General features: G+C 32.2%; 1 protein-coding gene across 3 annotated transcripts in view; it reads left to right on the top strand.

Annotated features, from left to right (window-relative positions):
- The window catches only part of LOC106671120 (myosin-I heavy chain), a 127,236-nt gene that overhangs the window by 101,110 nt on the left and 8,052 nt on the right, over positions 1 to 18,074 (top strand). For all 3 annotated transcript variants that reach the window (XM_024230706.1, XM_024230705.1, XM_024230707.1), the window contains one exon: positions 9,990 to 10,160. In XM_024230706.1, the coding sequence (XP_024086474.1) occupies positions 9,990 to 10,160 (171 nt within the window). The remainder of the gene's footprint in view (positions 1 to 9,989; positions 10,161 to 18,074) is intronic.

Genomic DNA, 18,074 nt, shown 5'->3' with positions numbered 1-18,074 from the left:
TATGTCGAAATTCGCCTGATTTATGGTCGATTTAGAGACTCTACCGACTCTACTTTTGTCATTTACATATTTTTGGATAAGTTATAAATCATTCCGACTCTATATGTTATTCATGATTAAAATCCAAACGAATAGAGAAGTTGTTGATTGATCATGAAAACGTATGAGGAAAAATAGAGATTATTCCGAAACTTATGTCGAAATTCGCCTGATTTATGGTCGATTTAGAGACTCTACCGACTCTACTTTTGTCATTTACATATTTTTGGATAAGTTATAAATCATTCCGACTCTATATGTTGTTCATGATTAATGCCCAAACAAATAGAGACGTTGCTGACTTTGATGTTAAGAGCAAAATATTGATTATTCAATTTATACATTCGAGATTCGTCTAAAGCTTAGTCTATACCGCCTTTATCTGTGATTAATGTTTACTCAACATCTAATCCCTCCATATTTCTATTTCTTCATTCAAAATTGAAATTTTTTGTTAATTTTTTTGTGGGAGATCCTAGGGACTCACTAAGTCCCTACATACAACTTACTTATAACTAAGTAAAGCATGTGTAAAAAACACAAAAAATAACACGGCGAAAAGAGAGACGTTGACCATTTTCTTCGATATCTCCTCTGATAGCCTCTCAGCTTTGGAACCGATATCACGTCACGATCAGTCTCGAATAAAATGGACGACGTCCCATGCAAGAAGTGTTGGAGTCCGAGGGAGAAATTGAGAATTGAGACGTATTACGGTTTGTTGCGTGCGCGGTGGCAAAGTAGGAGGAGTAGGCAGTTGATAAAAGTCCGGACGGAGGTTCGTGTCCCGTCGTCTGGGTTCGCCCCGTTTCGCCTCGCTCGCCCCACGGCTGACATCTGTCCGTTTCAGTCGTCGGCCCAGTCAAGTGGCAGGAACGAGTCCTGAAATAGGGCCCCGGGCTCGGAATGAGTTAGTGCTCCTCGGACATAGGATTTCCACGTATGATCGTCCTCGTTCAGCCGCGGTTGGGAGCACCGGAGATCCTCGACAGCCTGGAGGCGACTACACGCCGTCTCGTCTGCCGCAATAATGATCACGCCGTGCCCGTCGGTAAGGACGATACAGATGATATATATATATATATATACACACAGATAGATAGATAGATAGATAGATAGATGAAAACCTCACCCAAAATATTATTCTTTTATATCTTCTCAATCTTAATCTTCCTACTCTAAACGTGTCATTGTTTCATTGCATACATTTTATTGCATTTCATTTTTGCTTCTCACCCCGTCGTGTGCTTTCTTTTCTTCTGACGATCATTCCGTCTAACCGTCAAGTCCAAAACCCGACGAGAGTAGGAGAAAAAAGAATAAAACAAGTGAAAACATGCCCATTCAACCTAAATCAAACTTGTAAACAATGACATCTGAAAAATTAACCTAAAAATCCATATTTTGAAGAAAGAAAAAAAAATTGACGCCAAGAGATTTATATGCAACCCTTCTCAACTTTATTTAAGATGAAACTCACAGTCGTCTCAAATTTATTTAGTGTAAAACTCACAGCTGTCACAGTTATATCTAAGATGAAAATCATAGCTTTCTCAACTTTATTTTAGATAAAAATCTTAGCCTTTCCCAATATTATTTCAGATGAAAATCATAGCGTCCTATCAAAAATGAAAATCATAGCCTTTTCAATTTTATTTGGGATGAAAATAATAGCGTCCTATCTAAAATTAAAATCAACATTCTCAATTTTATTTAAAATGAAAATCACAGCTTTCTCAACTTTATTCAAGATGAAATTCATAGCGTTCTCAACTTTATTTTAAAAAAATAAAAAATAGATGAAAATCATAGCCCTCTATCTCAAATGAAAATTGTACCTTCTCAATTTATTTAAAATGAAAATCAGAACCTTCTCAGTTTTATTTAAAATGAAAATCACAGCATTCTCAACTTTATTCAAGATGAAATTCATAGCCTTCTCAACTTTATTTTAGATGAAAATCATAGCCTTTTATCTAAAATGAAAATCGTACCTTCTCAGTTTTATTTAAATTGAAAATCATAACCCTCTCTCTACAATGAAAACCATAGCCTTCTCAATTTTATTTTAAATCAAAATCATAGCCTTCTATCTAAATAACCTTCTCAATTTTATTTAAAATGAAAATCAGAACCTTCTACCTAAAATGAAAACCATAGCCTTCTTAGTTCTCTTTTAAATGAAAATCATAGCCTTATATCTAAATGAAAATCGTACCTTCCCAATTTTATTTTAAATGAAAATCATAATCTTCTATCTAAAATGAAAACCATGGCGTTCTCAATATTATTTTAAATGACAATCATAGCTTTCTATCTAAATAGCCTTTTCAATTTTATTTAAAATGAAAATCATAACCTTCTATCTAAAATGAAAACCATAGCCTTCTCAGTTTTATTTGAAATGAAAATCTAAATTCTATCTAATTTGAAAACTATCGCCTTCTTAAGTTTATTTAAAATGAAAATCGTGGCCTTCTCAATTTTATTTTAGGTGCAAATCATAGCCTTCTATTTAATTTGAAAACCATCGCCTTCTTAATTTTATTTAAAATGAAAATCATAGCCTTCTCAATTTTATTTTAGGTGCAAATCATAGTCTTCTATTTAAAATAAAAATCATAACCTTCTCAATTTTATTTAAAATGAAACTCAGAGCCTTCTCAACTTTTTTTAGATACAAATCACTGCCTTCTATCTGAAATGAAAATCGTAGCATTCTCAACTTTATTTTAGAGAAAAACGAATGCCACAGCTTTCTTAACTTTATGTAAGATAAAACTCAAAGGTTTTCAACTTTATTTAAGACTGAGGAAGACTATGATTCGAAATCGATTATTCTTTGAAGTATGGATTTTTACGTTAATTTTTGAGTTCATTCGGTCATGACTTGCAATGAAATATAAAATTTATGATTCGTCAACTGTTTAATCGGTTAAAATCGTCCGAGAATTGCAGTTTGGCAAGATCATCTTTACATCTTTCTTTGATTTTTTTTTTCAAAAATCTATAAAAGGTTTCATTAAATAATTACGGGCCAATTACGTTCGGCAGTTCACTCAAAAAATATCTTATCGTAATGATTTTGCATTTGGCAGGTCGAATTCATTTTTCGACTTGGTTTGATTACAATCGACAACTTGATTCAGGGGTATGAAATAAATTAATGAATCATTTATTGAGCATATAGGTTAAATAAATAATAACCAAATGTTCTTGTAATACGTCTTCGTTTCTAATAACCGTTGCGCGTTAAAATCACTGACCCGAGCGTTAAAGTCTCCGGGCCTTTAAAAACAACCTTCTCTTTATTTATTAAGTCTTAAATCTTGGGACCTCCCTCCAGGCCTGTCACACTTGACTTTCACTCTTCACGCCGATTTTTTACATTTAAAATTGACCAAAAAAAAGAGCTATGATCGTTTCATATTTTGGAAATTTTGAATTTTTTCGGACTGAAGGTGCGTGGGACAGTGTATGAGTCAGAGCGTGACATTTTACATTTTCCCCCCTATGATTTCCTCACTTCTCGACTTGGATCCGGTCTTGTTAGGTTCAACAATATTGTTTTATTTAAACAAATAAGCAAACAATAAAGGTATAACTATGAGAAAAAACATAAAGAAATTGGACTTTTGGATAAGCTGTGAACACTACTGTCATAGAATCCTCTGTGAATAAGGATTTTTATTGAAATGATGCGACACCGTAGGCAATAATAGAAAATAAAAAACAATACAGGAATAAACAAAGCCATAGAATTTGACGAAAGAATGTAGATTGATTACTTTGAGTAAAATGTATGTAGAATGATAGTTGAGTAAATAGTAAATAATGATAGTTGTCTTTTACTATAAACTGATGTTCGTCTTGTTTTACCCTTCTTATACCCCTGACCAACCAATGTTTCCTCAATTTCTCTTTGTTTCATAGTATTTTTGTGATATAGTTTTTTTTTTCTCGACGTAATTTGAATTATTTCTGCTGTGTGTTGCCCCTTGAAATACAACGATTTCTCTTTTTTATTATAATTTTTGTTGTATGGATGATTTATTGGTTTCTGAAGGCGTAGGACATAGTTGACAATTTGAAATTGTAGTTTATTTTTTTGTGTTGTTTGTTTTGAGGAGCGCACATTCAAATACAAAATATATTTTCTTTTTGGCAATAATTATTTTGTTAAGAGTTATTTGTCTGTTTCTAGACATTCTGAACATAGTTGACTACTTGACTTTTAAGCTTTTCTTCCTGGAATTTAAACAATTTATAGCATTATTCCGTCAAATTAATTCTTATTAATTTTAAATTAACATGTTTTTTAAAGCATTTGTTAAAAACTTAGGAGATGGTATCAAATATAAATATGTAAGGTAATTTTTTTCGTCAAATTATCCCTTTTAAACATAGAAATTAGCTTTTCTTCTTTAAAATATGTAAGAAAACTTAGATGGCATCAAATATTAGCATGTAAAGTAAAATTCCTCTATATAGTTTTTCCGACACAATTAAAACTCTCTAATTTTAAAATTAACCCTTTTCAATTTCAAATTAGCCCCTGTTTTAAAAGGATGAAAAAAATTAGGAGATGGTATCAAGAGTATGTAAAGTCAAATTACTTTTTAATTCCGTCATATTAACCCTTTTTAATTTTAAATTAACCCTGTCCTTAAAGCATTTTTAAAAACTTAGGAGATCGTTCAAATAAGATAAGCTTGTAAAGTAAAATGATTGAATATAGTTTTTTACCGTCAATTTAAAACTTTTTAATTTAATGTGTAGAGATTAGTGACCGTTAATCGGTAGTTATTCAGATATCGTGAGATGCGGTCGGGTGTGATGTAGGTTTCAGAAAAACATTTTCTTTATCGTGCCAACGTTTCGATCTTTTATTGAGATCATCTTCAGGGCTCAAAGTGTTCGTCTTCTGTATAATTGTGCCATCCTTGCGAGTCGTTGAGAGTGCCCAACACACGACACGCAAGGATGGCACAATTACACAGAAGACGAACACTTTGAGCCTTGAAGATGATCTCAATAAAAGATCGAAACGTTGGCACGATAAAGAAAATGTTTTTCTGAAACCTACATCACACCCGACCGCATCTCACGATATCTGAATAACTATTTTTAATTTAAGAAAAAAAAGTAATTTCAAATTCAACATGAATTTTAAGTTTTTCTTCCTGGAATTGATAGCATTTTTTCCGTCTCATCATTATCTTAAAGCAATAAAAACTTGTCAAATATAAGCATGTAAAGTAAATTTCTTGTATACTGCTTTTTTCCGTAAAATCAACCCTTTTTAATCTTAAATTAACCCTTTCTTTAAAGCATTTTCAAAAACTTAGGAGATGGCATCAAATATAAGCATGTACAGAAAAGCTATTGTATATAGCTTTTCCCCTTCAAATTAACCCTTTTTAACTTGCAAATTAGTCCTTTTTTAATGTATAAAAATAATTAGGGTATGGCATAAAATATTAGCATGTAAAGTAAAATTTCTGTGTATAGCTTTTTTCTTGAAATTAACGCTTTTTAATTTTTAAATTAAACCTTTTTAGTTTCAAATTAGCCCTTTCCTAATGCATAAAAATAATTAGTATATAGCTTTTTTCCTTAAAATTAACCCTTTTCAACTTGCAAATTAGTCCTTTTTTAATGCATTAAAATAATTAGGATATGGTATAAAATATAAGTAGGTAAAGTAAAATTTGTGTGTATGGCTTTTTTCCTTCAAATTAACTCTGTTTAGCTTGCAAATTAGCCCGTTTTTAATTCATTATAATAATTAGGATATGGTATAAAAAAATAAGCATGTAAAGTAAAATTTCTGTGTATTGCTTTTTTCCTTGAAATTAATTCTGTTTAACTTGCAAATTAGCCCCTTTTTAATTCGTTATAATAATTAGGATATGGTATAAAAAAAATAAGCATGTAAACTAAAATTTCTGTGTATAGCTTTTTTTTCTTGAAATTAACGCTTTTTAATTTTAAAATTAACCCTTTTTAGTTTCAAATTAACCCTTTTTTAAGCATTCAAAAAAATTAGATAATGGTATCAAATATAAGCAATTAAAAGTTTTGTATGTAGCTTTTTTTCAATCAACGCTTTTAACTTGTGCAAATTAGAAAATTTTAATTTCCAACTAACCATTTTTGCTTTGTTAATTTCAAATTAACTTTTTACAATTTTTAACTTCAAATTAACCCTTTTTTTAAAACACTTAGTGAATGGTACCTATCAAATATCTATATGCGTGTGAAGTAAAATTTCTGTACATTTGGAATTTTTTAAATATAAAATAATTAGGTTCTTAGAACGCCAAATTCAATTAAAATTGAATAGAAAAAATGAATAAAATTAAATAGAAAAATAAAGAGTTTTTCTTTTACTTTGAGCTAAAGTGATTTAAAATTAAATATAAAAACAAATGATTATTTTATGAATTCGAGATTTTTTAAAATATAAATAATTAAGTAGTATGTATTTTTCCTTGTTTTTGGCGATAAATCCTTTGTTTTTGATTCTAGACATTCTGAACATAGTTGACAATATGAATTTTAAACTCCCTTCCTGGATTTTATTAGCTTTCAGTACTGCACTTTGAATGTTTTTTCCTTTTTGTACGATACTTATTTTGGCAAGGGTTGTGAGGTTGTTTCTATGCTGGGCACAGTTCCTTCTTAAAATTTAAGCGTTTCTTCCTGCGTCTTAGGTGCTGCGTTAAGAAAATGACTATTTTTTTACGTTATTATTTTGCTGATTAGGATGATATGCTTGTATCTAGAACTTCTGGACATAGTTGGCATTTGAATTTGAAGTTTATTAATTGTGAATGGTTGTATACCACTATAAATTGTACAATTTCCCTCTAGGAGTCAGAGTTGCTTCGGCTTCGGTTGGAAGTCGACCGGGTGTAAAAAAAAAGCCCGTTCAAACTTCGTCCAGTCGTGCTCGAAATGGTTTACTTCCTCCGCAGGGGCAGATGGTCCGTCGAGTTCCTCCTCCGCTCTTCGCCTAATTGCCGCCCGTTAAGGACGTGCCGTTGTACTCGCTTTCCGTCTCTCACTCCTCCCTTTTTTCCTCTCTCCCTCTCTTAAAACAACCAGTCCAGTGTCGTTTATAAAGGATGGGAGAAAAGGGACCAGATGAAAATAAAAAAATGCGGACTGACAATATTATTATTGTGGCTTGTGCAGACGCCGGGATGAAGCTTCACAATTTTTGAAACTTAGCCCTGCATGATACTGAACTTTAAAAAACTTCATAAAAAAGAGGAACTCTACTAACTAATCTTAACGGTTCTGCACACCTACTAGCTATTTATGTTGAACACCTTTATCGTCCTCATTCCTCAGGGTTTTCCGTAACAACATTGTAAAAACAAAGTCAGAAGTTTTCAAGTTACAAGTTTTTTTGTTTTTTTTCAAGTGCAGTCAATTTTTCATAAAAGAAATCCATAGATGACCTTTACAGTTTACCGTTGGCATTCAAAAAGCTTAACAGACACAAAAGCTGATAGATTGTCTTTCGCCTTTTTCTTTTTTTTTTACCCGGTGGACAAATTAGAAACCGTTTTTCACCCAGTGGTTCGTCTTTTTTTGTGACTTGGAAGTTTCACTTGGGTCAGCTGCAATCATTAGTCCTGGTCCCAAGATTGCCTTAAAATTACATCGTACAATGGAAAAACCGGCTATGGAAGAGGATCAGACGTAGAAAAATTTTTCAACTAGAAAATTAGCCTTTTTTAATGACGAATTAAAATTTTCTTTAAAATATTGAAAACTTAGGAGATGGTATCAATTATTTAAAGCATGTAAAGTAAAATTGCTGTACATAGCTTTTTTCCTTCAAATCAACCCTTTTTAACTTGCAAATTGGCTCTTTTTAATGCATTAAAATATTTAGGGTATGTATCAAACATAAGTGTGTAAAATAAAATTTCTGGGTAAAGCTTTTTTTCTTCAAATTAATCCTTTTTAACTTGCAAATTAGCTCTTTTTAATTTCAAATTAGTCCTTTTTAAGCATTAAAAAACGTGGTAAAAAATGGTATCAAATATAAGAATGTAAAATAAATTGAATTATAAGCAAGTAAATTAAAATTCATATATATATATATATATATATATATATATACACAAATTTAAGCACGTAAAGTAAAATGTACATAGCTTTTTTCCTAATTTCAAATTAGCCTTTGTTATGCATTAAAATAATTAGGATATGATATCAAATTTAAGCAAGTAAAGTAAAATTACTGCATATAGCTTTTTTCTTTCAAATTAACCCTTTTTAACTTGCAAATTAGCCCTTTTTAATTTCAAATTAGCCTTTTTTATGCATTAAAATCATTAGAACATGGTATTAAATATAAGTATCTAAAGTAAAATTACTGTGCATAAATTTTTCCTTCAAATTAACCCCTTTTAACTTGCAAATTAGCCCCTTTTTAAGCATTAAAAAACATAGATGGTATCAAATGTAAGCCTATATTTGATTGATTTATTCCTAAGTTTTCTTGCATATTTTAAAGAAAAGGTTAATTTGAAATTATTAAGAGTTAATTTTAAAATTAAAAAGTGTTAATTTGACGGAATAAAGCTGTATACAGGAATTTTACTTTTCATGGTATATTCGATACTATTTCTAAATTTTTAATATTTCAAAGAAAATAAAGCAATGTACTTTACATGTTATTTTTTATACCATACCCTAAATATTTGAATGCATTAAAAAAAGGCTAATATACAAGTTAAAAAGGGTTAATTTGAAGGAATAAAAGCTATGTACAGTAATTTGACTTTACATTCTCATATTTGATACCATCTCCTGTTTTTAATGCCTAAAAAAGGTTTAATTTGAAATTAAAAAGGGCTAATTTCCTAGTTTAAAAAGGTTAATTGGACGAAAAAAATTTACTTTACTTATTTATGCTTTAAACTAATATTTTACTGATTTCTCGAAAGGGTTAAAATGTATAATTAAAACAAGTCATATTCAAGAATTTAACTTTTAGTCGTTCGTTAGGTACACATCTGATCCATCTCCTATGATTTTTAATATATATAAAAAAGTTTAATTTGAAATTAAAAAGGGATAATTTCCAAGGGAAAAGTGTTAATTTCGACGAAAAAAATTTACTTTATATAATTATATATTATACCATCTAAGTTTTTTTACTAATTTACAAAAAGGGTTCAAATTAAAAATTAAAAAGGATTAATTTGTCGGAAACAAGCTATATGCAATAATTTAACTTTTCATTCTTATACATATTTGATACCATCTTCTAAGTTTTTTAAAAATGCTTTAAACAAAGATTTAATTTTAAATTAAAAATGGTCAATTTGACGAAAAAAGCTACCTTTGTAAATATTCTTCTATGTTTCTGCCAACCTTCCTAACTGGCGTATCCGGCAAAAACCGAAAAAGAACAACACAGCGAGTCAGGGCGGACCCGGCTCATCACCCGGCCGATCTCGAGAAGAAATATTACATATTCAACACGGAAAATATTACAATGGAAAGAGAACAATTAAGATTATAATGAATAACTTGTTACGATAATATCGATACGGCCCAATTTTGATTATTTTCCCATAAAACTGTAATGTTTACCTATTTCTCTGCCTTTCCCCTCTCCCTTCAGTTATGTAAAGGTGTAGCAATTGGTTATGTAAAAAATCGTGAAATAGAGTTGGTTTTATGTTAATTTTCGATCCCAGGAGCTTCTCTAATTTGTTTTTTAACAAAACTGCAGAAGTTTTTGGGTTTTTGTCTATTAAACCTAAGTTCATTAGTACGCTGATGTCGGCTTTACGGCGTCCATTTTCTCAAGTCGGAAATGTAATTTCTTATCTTGCCGGAACGGAAACTATCGCATTCTTCCTTCCTCCCATTGTTCCTCTGCTATTTTTTTTTGTATTAATATTTTTTATATTTTGTAGATGCTTGTTCGTCGAACGAGGCGGTACACCTCCAGCAGCGACTGAGAAGCCTGAGCTCCGAGCTGGTCACTCTGAGGAACCGGCTCGGCCAGCAGCCTCAACCGATCCCCCAAGCGCAGCAGCAGCCCCAGCAGCTCCAGCAGCAATATCAGCAGCATACAATCAACAACCGTGAGTAAACTCGAATCTCATGCCGAGACAATTCATTTTTTTCTTCGTTATTAAACGGATTCCTTTGTAATTACGCCTCACGCGATTATCAACCTTTGGACAAGTTGATGTATTTTTTTTTCGAAGAGAATCTAAAGTAAGGTGTTAATAAAAGAAAGCAGACCAATGTAACTTCTGAGAAAATGAAAGACCGGGTCTAATCTTTCGATCAAATCCAGTCAAATTAAATAATAAACTTTAAGTGATCTCGTGTGGAAAAAAGAGCGTGAAAGGAGACTTAGGAAAAAAAGGAACCCTTTAATTTTTACCTTTCTCTTTGCTTTGGATAGTCGACATAGACATAAGACATTATTGTACCGAGCTTTCACCACTGAGAATCATTTTTTGGTGAGTTGAAAAAATGAGAAAGTTCTTTCTTTAAAACACAGAACTCGAAAATTCCTTTTTTCTTCCGGGGACAGAAGGTCTTTTCCGACCTTTGCCTATGGAAAGATCATCACAGTCCCGGAATTGTGATCGGCCCCCTTTTTTCCAATTAAATATAAAACGTGTTTTAGACATAATTTTATATTAACAGTACCGGTTCTGCCCCGGGCGGAATAGTAGGCAGGAATTCAGAATCGAGAATAATAATCAGCCCCCTCCCCCCCGAATGGGGACAGTGCATTGGCCATCCAGCTGAACAAAGTGCGGTGACTTCACTTTTATAAATAAGCACCCCATTTGGAAAAATGATTCAGCCCGAGAAAAAATATCGAGCATCGTGTTAAAATCACTGTTTACACTTTTCTCTATTTTCTTTCAATCATTTTGCTATATGCATCGCTACTTGGTATCAGTAATGGTCCGCCGGCAGTGATGATCGTTCTGATGATAGGAATCCGCATTGTGGAAGAGAGGGGACGATCATCGCAAACCCAATCCTGAAAAGAGTGCACTGGCAGAAAGATATATTAAATTTTAATATTTGTGCCATGGTGAGAAATTTAATGTATATTTTTGTTTGTACGGGGGCATCGGACAGCTTGGTGCTTTCAGCCCCGAGCGCATGCCAAATATTACAACACACATTCAATACGCATTCACACAAATAAATACATTCACACCTATATACATTGCATTAATTATATTTGGTAAATGGGGTACTCAACATTCTTCCATCGACCTGCATGCAATAACAAACTAATCTAATTGGGGTCGATGGGGTACTTTTATAAATATTCCGCCGTCGTCCCAAGTCACGCCCCACTCACAGCTCGAGCGTCGATGGGGATTCGACCAGCAGCCCCTCCCCTTTCACTCTAATAAATACACTTAGTCATACAAAACACATATTGTGACGGCTATATACAATTTTAAAAAATCCCCAATTCCCCTAAAAAGCGGAACAGGGGACCCTGAAACTTGCTACCCTGTCCGAGAACCATTGTTAAATCCGGCGGCATTCCTACAGACATGACATGCCTCGTTATATTGTATTATTCATATTATATTATATTGTATCGTATCGTATCGTACCTATCTTATCGTATCGTACCATATCTTATCATATCGTATCTTATCGTATCGTACCTATCGTGTCATATCTTATCGTATCATATCATATATTATATTACATTATTATTTATTTATTACATTGAAATTATATATATATTATACAAGAAAAAGAAACTTCTCGTACGATACGATATTCAGTTGTTTTTTTTCATGTCTTCTATGGATCAATTTTTATTTAGGATAATTTTTTCTGGAATCTCCCTCCCTCCATTTTTGCTCTAGTTTTTATTCTTCTTTTCTACTAATCTTATATATTTTTATGCCGGTCATTTTATGTCAATTTATTTCTTCCTTTTTCACTTTGTATTTTATTCAACAGTTTTGTTTATTTTTTAAAATAACTTAGCGTTGTTTCTTGATCCGCCGAGCTTCTCCATTTTTATAACTCGGATCGTTAGACGTTAAACTGTCTCCTTCTAGAATTTTTTCTTAATTTTTGCTCTAGTTTTTCAGTTTTTCTTTTGCGGATTGCATTTAAGCATTTCTGTGACCTGAACGTTGTCACCAGTTTTCCTATTTTCAGACTTTGTCCTATTCATTCCTTTTGTAAAAGGAGTTGACTATTTAAATTACGTTCAGCCATTTCCGGATCTGAGAAATTTTGCATTTATGTTTCTACACGTACCATTTCGCTAGGTTTTTCTTCTGTAAGAGGCTACAGTAAATAAATTCTTTTATTTAACCTGCTATCATTAAGTGACTTGTGCTTGACAGCAGTTCAGAGTTAATTTGGTTTTCCAGTTCAGCACCATCTTTGAACTAATGATATTTGAACTTAGTGCTTTAAGGCTATCTGACATGATAGCTTTGTTCTTGTTTATATACTCTTTAGTCAATTTGAATTTAATACATCTCTCGATTGCGTGAACCTCACCTTAGTAGATACTGGTGTATTTTCCCATGAGTTCCGAGTATTTGGTTGCAGGACCAAACACTCCTACTGACCTTACCGTACTAGATCCATCTGTACCAAAAGATGGTGCCGTTCTTAAAGGAGGTGTTTCCCTCTCGTCCCCATTCTTTTTTGGTACCTAGGTTTATTTGAAAGTTTTGATTGAATTCAAACATCCTGTTCATTTCGTCCCTTGGAGCCATGAGTATCGGACGGTCTTTCATTATTTTGTTACTATCTTCCATTTTAGTCTTATTGCAGTTGAAGGCTTCCCTTTAATAATACTAATAATAGTTTTCTATGCTGTCCTTAGTATCATGAGGGGTAGGACATCCCAATATCTTTTCCATACCAACTGTGGGACATGTTCTCATTGCTCCCGTTGTACAGATGCACGCAAGTCTGTATTTTTGTGATTTTTTTTTCTTGTTATTTGTTCTACTTTATCGGCCCAAGCTAAGGCTCTGTATATAAGAATAGGTCTTACCATCACGGTGTAAAGTATTACAAAATATTTTCACATAATATTTTTTCAAAACTATTTATAAACTAACAAATCTACATGTAATTCACTTTTTATAGAACAAGATAAATATTAAAAAAATCTAATAAATGTAATCCTATGTTACATGAGTTAAGTAAGTAATATTCATTCATTTTATGCTACTCAAGTTACAAACTTAAGTATTTCGCTACGAATGAACGCTGTGAAAATTTCTGGGGGGGGGGGGATCACCAATCTTATACACTAGTGAATGTTTATTTTTTATACAGTTGTATTTTGGCAAAATTTGTCTATAAAGTTTTTGAGAGTTTCTATGTCTGCTTTTTGATGTAGGAGTTTTATATTGGTTGGCGTAGGTGAAACGGTGCTTAGTCTGTTCTCTCTGAGGAAGAAAGTTCTTCACAACAGTGAAAAAAGAATTTTTACTCTTTTTTCCTTTGTTTACAATTTATATGAGTAGTAAAGTTTAGCTTATTATTCAACTATATATCAAGATACACCACTGGCGACCAGGGTACCACATCCCTTCTGAAATTTATGTCCATATTTATGCCTTCGTTTTGTGAATAAAATAGCCCCCGTCTTGGCAGGGTTGATCTTCCACTTGCAAAAAAAAAATTTTTTCCCTGAATAAGGAAGTCATTTAAATACATACATCAAGAGTAGTGTGGGGCTTAGTACAGATCCCTGAGGTACCACTGAGAATGAGCGGTAAATTGACGAGTTTCCGTTTCCAAGGTAGATGACAAATTTCTTATTTTTTAAATAGGATATCATCATTTCAGTTAGATAATTTCGGAAATTGCAGTCAATCATATTATTCCGTTATCACATAAGTATCAAAAGCTTTAATGATGTCCAGTAATAATTACCCCAGTGTGCTTTTTTTTATTGAAATCGCAAGTTAAATAATCCAACAATCTGCAAAGTTCGAGCTTGTTAAATTTTTAATGCCTTGGACATACTGCTACTAAACAATTCATTGTTTATTCTTATGTTTAGACTTTTCTGGGGTCCACCTGTCTCGCCGGTTTTCCATTTTTTTTTAAAGATAATTTAGGTTCAATTTATTTATGTTCAACTTTTGCCCTATCAGTTTTTTTTATATGTAAAGCAGTTAACTTTTTAATATTGTGTTTAGCCATTTATGGATCCGCCTAGTTTCGCTGATATCGGAATGTCTCAATTATTGATATCAATCTGACACTCTAATTTTGTGAATTTCTTTATTTTACCGTTTTGTTTGATTACGTCTTCATGTTTAGCCTATTTCCGGGTGTGAATAATTTTCATTCAGCCCAACTGGCTATAAATTCAAGACATAATAATTACATATAAAGTCTATCAGACTTTGACCTAGGCTAACATATTTTTAACAGCGATGCAAATTAGAGGAGAACGAGACGTCGGGCACCTCAACCGCGTTCCATTGCGCCCAGCAAATCGTAAAATGTGGAGAGATTGCATCTACGGTCTTCCCCTTTAACTTTACCGTCTTTTTTTTTGTAATTTAAATTCAAACATTGAAACTTTAAGCGTCAGGAAAGATGCAACAACCAGATAGAGTTGACATTTGAGGAATGAACGTGGAAACCTATTTTATTTTTTTTTGGCATAATTTCCTATTAAAATTAATAAAAACTGTCAAAATCATTGGTTTTAAGCAGCAATAGGCTTTTCTTTTTCCAATCATCATCCAAGGAACAAAAACTCGTACCTGATACAAAACTTTGTGACATTTACAAATCTGATATCTCAACAGTGCACTTTTTTTCTGTTTGCAGTTGTATTTCTCAACATAAAAATAATGTTACCTACTTTAGAATAGTTTACGTGGCAAAATTACACAGACCCGAAAGTTATTTTCTCACTACAACCCAAGCAGTTCGTGTAACTCTTCACCAAACCTTATAACTTGAAAACTAAAAAACTGAAAATAAATGTCACGTACTATAGATCATTTTGGTTGTCGATTTATAAAAACATTGTTCTGCTAATTACATTCCTGGAACAGGAAAATGATGAAACTCTCAAGACCACGCTTTTTGTAATCATCAAATCTGCATTTTCCATGTTTTTCCTTTCCTAAACTCGTTTCTAAGATAAAAAAACCCAACGTGACACATTTGAATTCTATTTGAATGCCAATACCCACGAATGTCTTTTTTAAATAAATTTTCCAGCATAGGAGTTATCGATAAAGCCCCTGTCCTAATTTCTATTTTCAATTGATCACCCGAACTGTTTTTATCTTTCTAAACTATCCATCTGAGCATAAACCGAATGTTGTATTATTAATTAATATGTAATTGTCCGAATTTCTTATTTAAACTACAATTCCAGGAACAGGAGCCCATGAAACGCCGTTTTTGATATTTTTAAATTAATTTTATTTTTAACATAAAACCTTTCAAACAATGTTTTCAACGTTATATAATTGCAAATATGTAATTGGATGACTTTATAATAAATCAACTCCAGTTTTTGACCTTAAAATTACACCTTGCGCATATTTTACCTCCCTAAATGTATTTTCCTAGCATGAAACCAACTTATGTAACTCCTGTTACCGACGGTTTTGATCTTGAAAGTATTATTTATATCACCACATGTACGCCTTTTCTCTTCATAAATGCATTTTCTCAGCATAATAAAACAAAGTTATATTTAAACAGTAAGTCTGAGTGATTGTTAATATGCAAAAGTCATTTAGACCACAACCCCAGGGATAGGAGCTCATAAAACTCCTGATACCGAGGTTTTCTATTAACTAATCATTACTATGTAGATTTTTCTTATACTAAATAAATTTTCACAAGATAAACTGGCTGTTGAATTATTAAAATGTATTTGTATGTTAATACTTAAGAGTTTTTTTTAATCGAGACTCCAGGAACAGGAGCTTATGAAACCCTTGTTATAAAAGTTTCAGATGTTTTGAAATCTTAGCATGTATTTTCCCTTTCGAAATGTATTTTTTCAGCACAAACCCAGTGTTTCAATTATCGAAATGTATTTGTCTGTCAGTAACCCAAAGTGTTTCCTCATGTAAATCACAATTTCAGGGACAGGAGCTCACCTAGTATAAATATTTTTGATATCTTGGAATCTTAAATGTCGAAATGTATTTATTATATTTAGTTGGTTCTTTAGCATGTGATCTTACACACAATGATTTCAATTTTTTATAATTCTAAATATCCAAAAATGATCTTTCGATCAACTTTTAGGAGTAGAAGCTCATTAAATCTTGATGATAAGGTTTTTCTACAATATTAAATCGTTATTATGCAGATTTTTTCTTCTTCTAAATTAATTTTTCCAGAATAAACCCAATGTTGAATTATTGAAATGTGGTTTGTCTATCAGCCGCCAAGAGTGTTCCTTATGTACAACATAATACCATGGACAGGAGCTCATGACACCACTGTTATAAAGATCGTTGATATCTTCGAATCTTAAATGTCCAACTATAATGTTTTTAGATAGCTCTTCACCAAAAAACTAACAAACAATGTTTTCAAAGCTTTATAATTGCAAATATCGAAGAGTGATAATCTTTTAGGGATCACAAACTCATGAAATCCTGTTATCAAAAATTTTCTATTATCAAATCATTACTGGGCAAATCTTTTATAATTCTTAATGTATTTTTCCAGCATAAACCTAATGTACGTATATTTAAAATGTATTTCTCCGTCAATAACCAGGATTGTTTCTTATGAACATCCAAATTACAGGGACAGGATCTCATATAGCCCCTGTTATATAGATCTTTTATCCCTTCAGATCCTAAATGTCCTAATATATTTTTTTAGATAGATATTCAACAAAAGCCCTTTCAAACAATGTTTACAATGTTATATGATTATTAATATTCAAAAGTGGTTCTCTACTTTTAGAAGTAGAAGCCCATAACAATGTTTTTCTTGTACCAAATATATATATCTCTAAAAACTCATACTGTTATCGCAAACTTACGATTAAAACCTTTTTGCAATATTTTTTTTTCATTCTTGGTTTAAATGAAGCTTTATAATGAATACAGACAAAAGCACGAAACATGATAGCTGTCTGTACTATCTCTAGTTTTCCTTTTTGAAAGAAGTTACGCTGGAGTTCTCTCTGGAGACCTCGAGGATAAAAGTTGAATTGTTATGAATCGAGTTGGTCATCCGAGCACTTTTCGCTCAGGGATCCGATTCTTAACTGTAAAATCCTGAGTGGCTCTACTTTATTAACCTCTCATTAAAGGAAGAAGGACACCCGGCCGGACGGGGTTCTAGGATAGACGATCCCCTCCCGGCTCTGGTTCCCATGAGAGCCACCGCTAATAACGATGTAATTTCACGACGAGTATTCATGAATTGTTCCGACGGCTGAATAACAACGAACCTCGTACTAATTGCGAGAGAGGCCCGTAATTTTCGCACATGGCGGTTTTTCCTTTACGAAGAGGGGAAAAGGTCCGGGAGAAAATCCTAAGGACCGCTTGATAATAAAATAAAATCCAAGGGAAGAGCCTACTTCTTGATATATTATGACAGTATGATTTATAATGGCCAAGTTTAAAAACAGACAAAAGAATTAAAACTAATGAGAAGTTTCTTTCAATTTGATTACCTAAGATGTGGTTCGACCCAGATATAATTTCCGACCCAAGATCCTTTGACAGGATAACACAAGTACGATTACTTCCACTTTCCCTCTTTAACATTTTAGTAACATTTCAGGAAATTTACTTCCAAGAAGATATTTTCATATTTAATCGTGATGTACATACGAATCACCCTCAGTTATTCGTAAACAAATACATTTTAAGGTTACAACATAGGGTTTATGCTGGAAAAATACATTTAAAGAAGAAAAAAATCGCATAGTAACGATTTGATAGAATAAAAACCTTGTTATCAGGATTTAATGAGCTTCTACTTCTAAAAGTTTTTTTATTAGAGAACCA

The sequence above is a fragment of the Cimex lectularius genome, unplaced genomic scaffold, assembly GCF_000648675.2.
Source record: "Cimex lectularius strain Harlan isolate CLEC.00 unplaced genomic scaffold, Clec_2.1 scaffold39, whole genome shotgun sequence".
NCBI lineage: Eukaryota > Metazoa > Arthropoda > Insecta > Hemiptera > Cimicidae > Cimex > Cimex lectularius.
The sequence above is the reverse complement of the archived record's forward strand: the minus strand, read 5'-3'. Positions and strand labels throughout refer to the sequence as shown.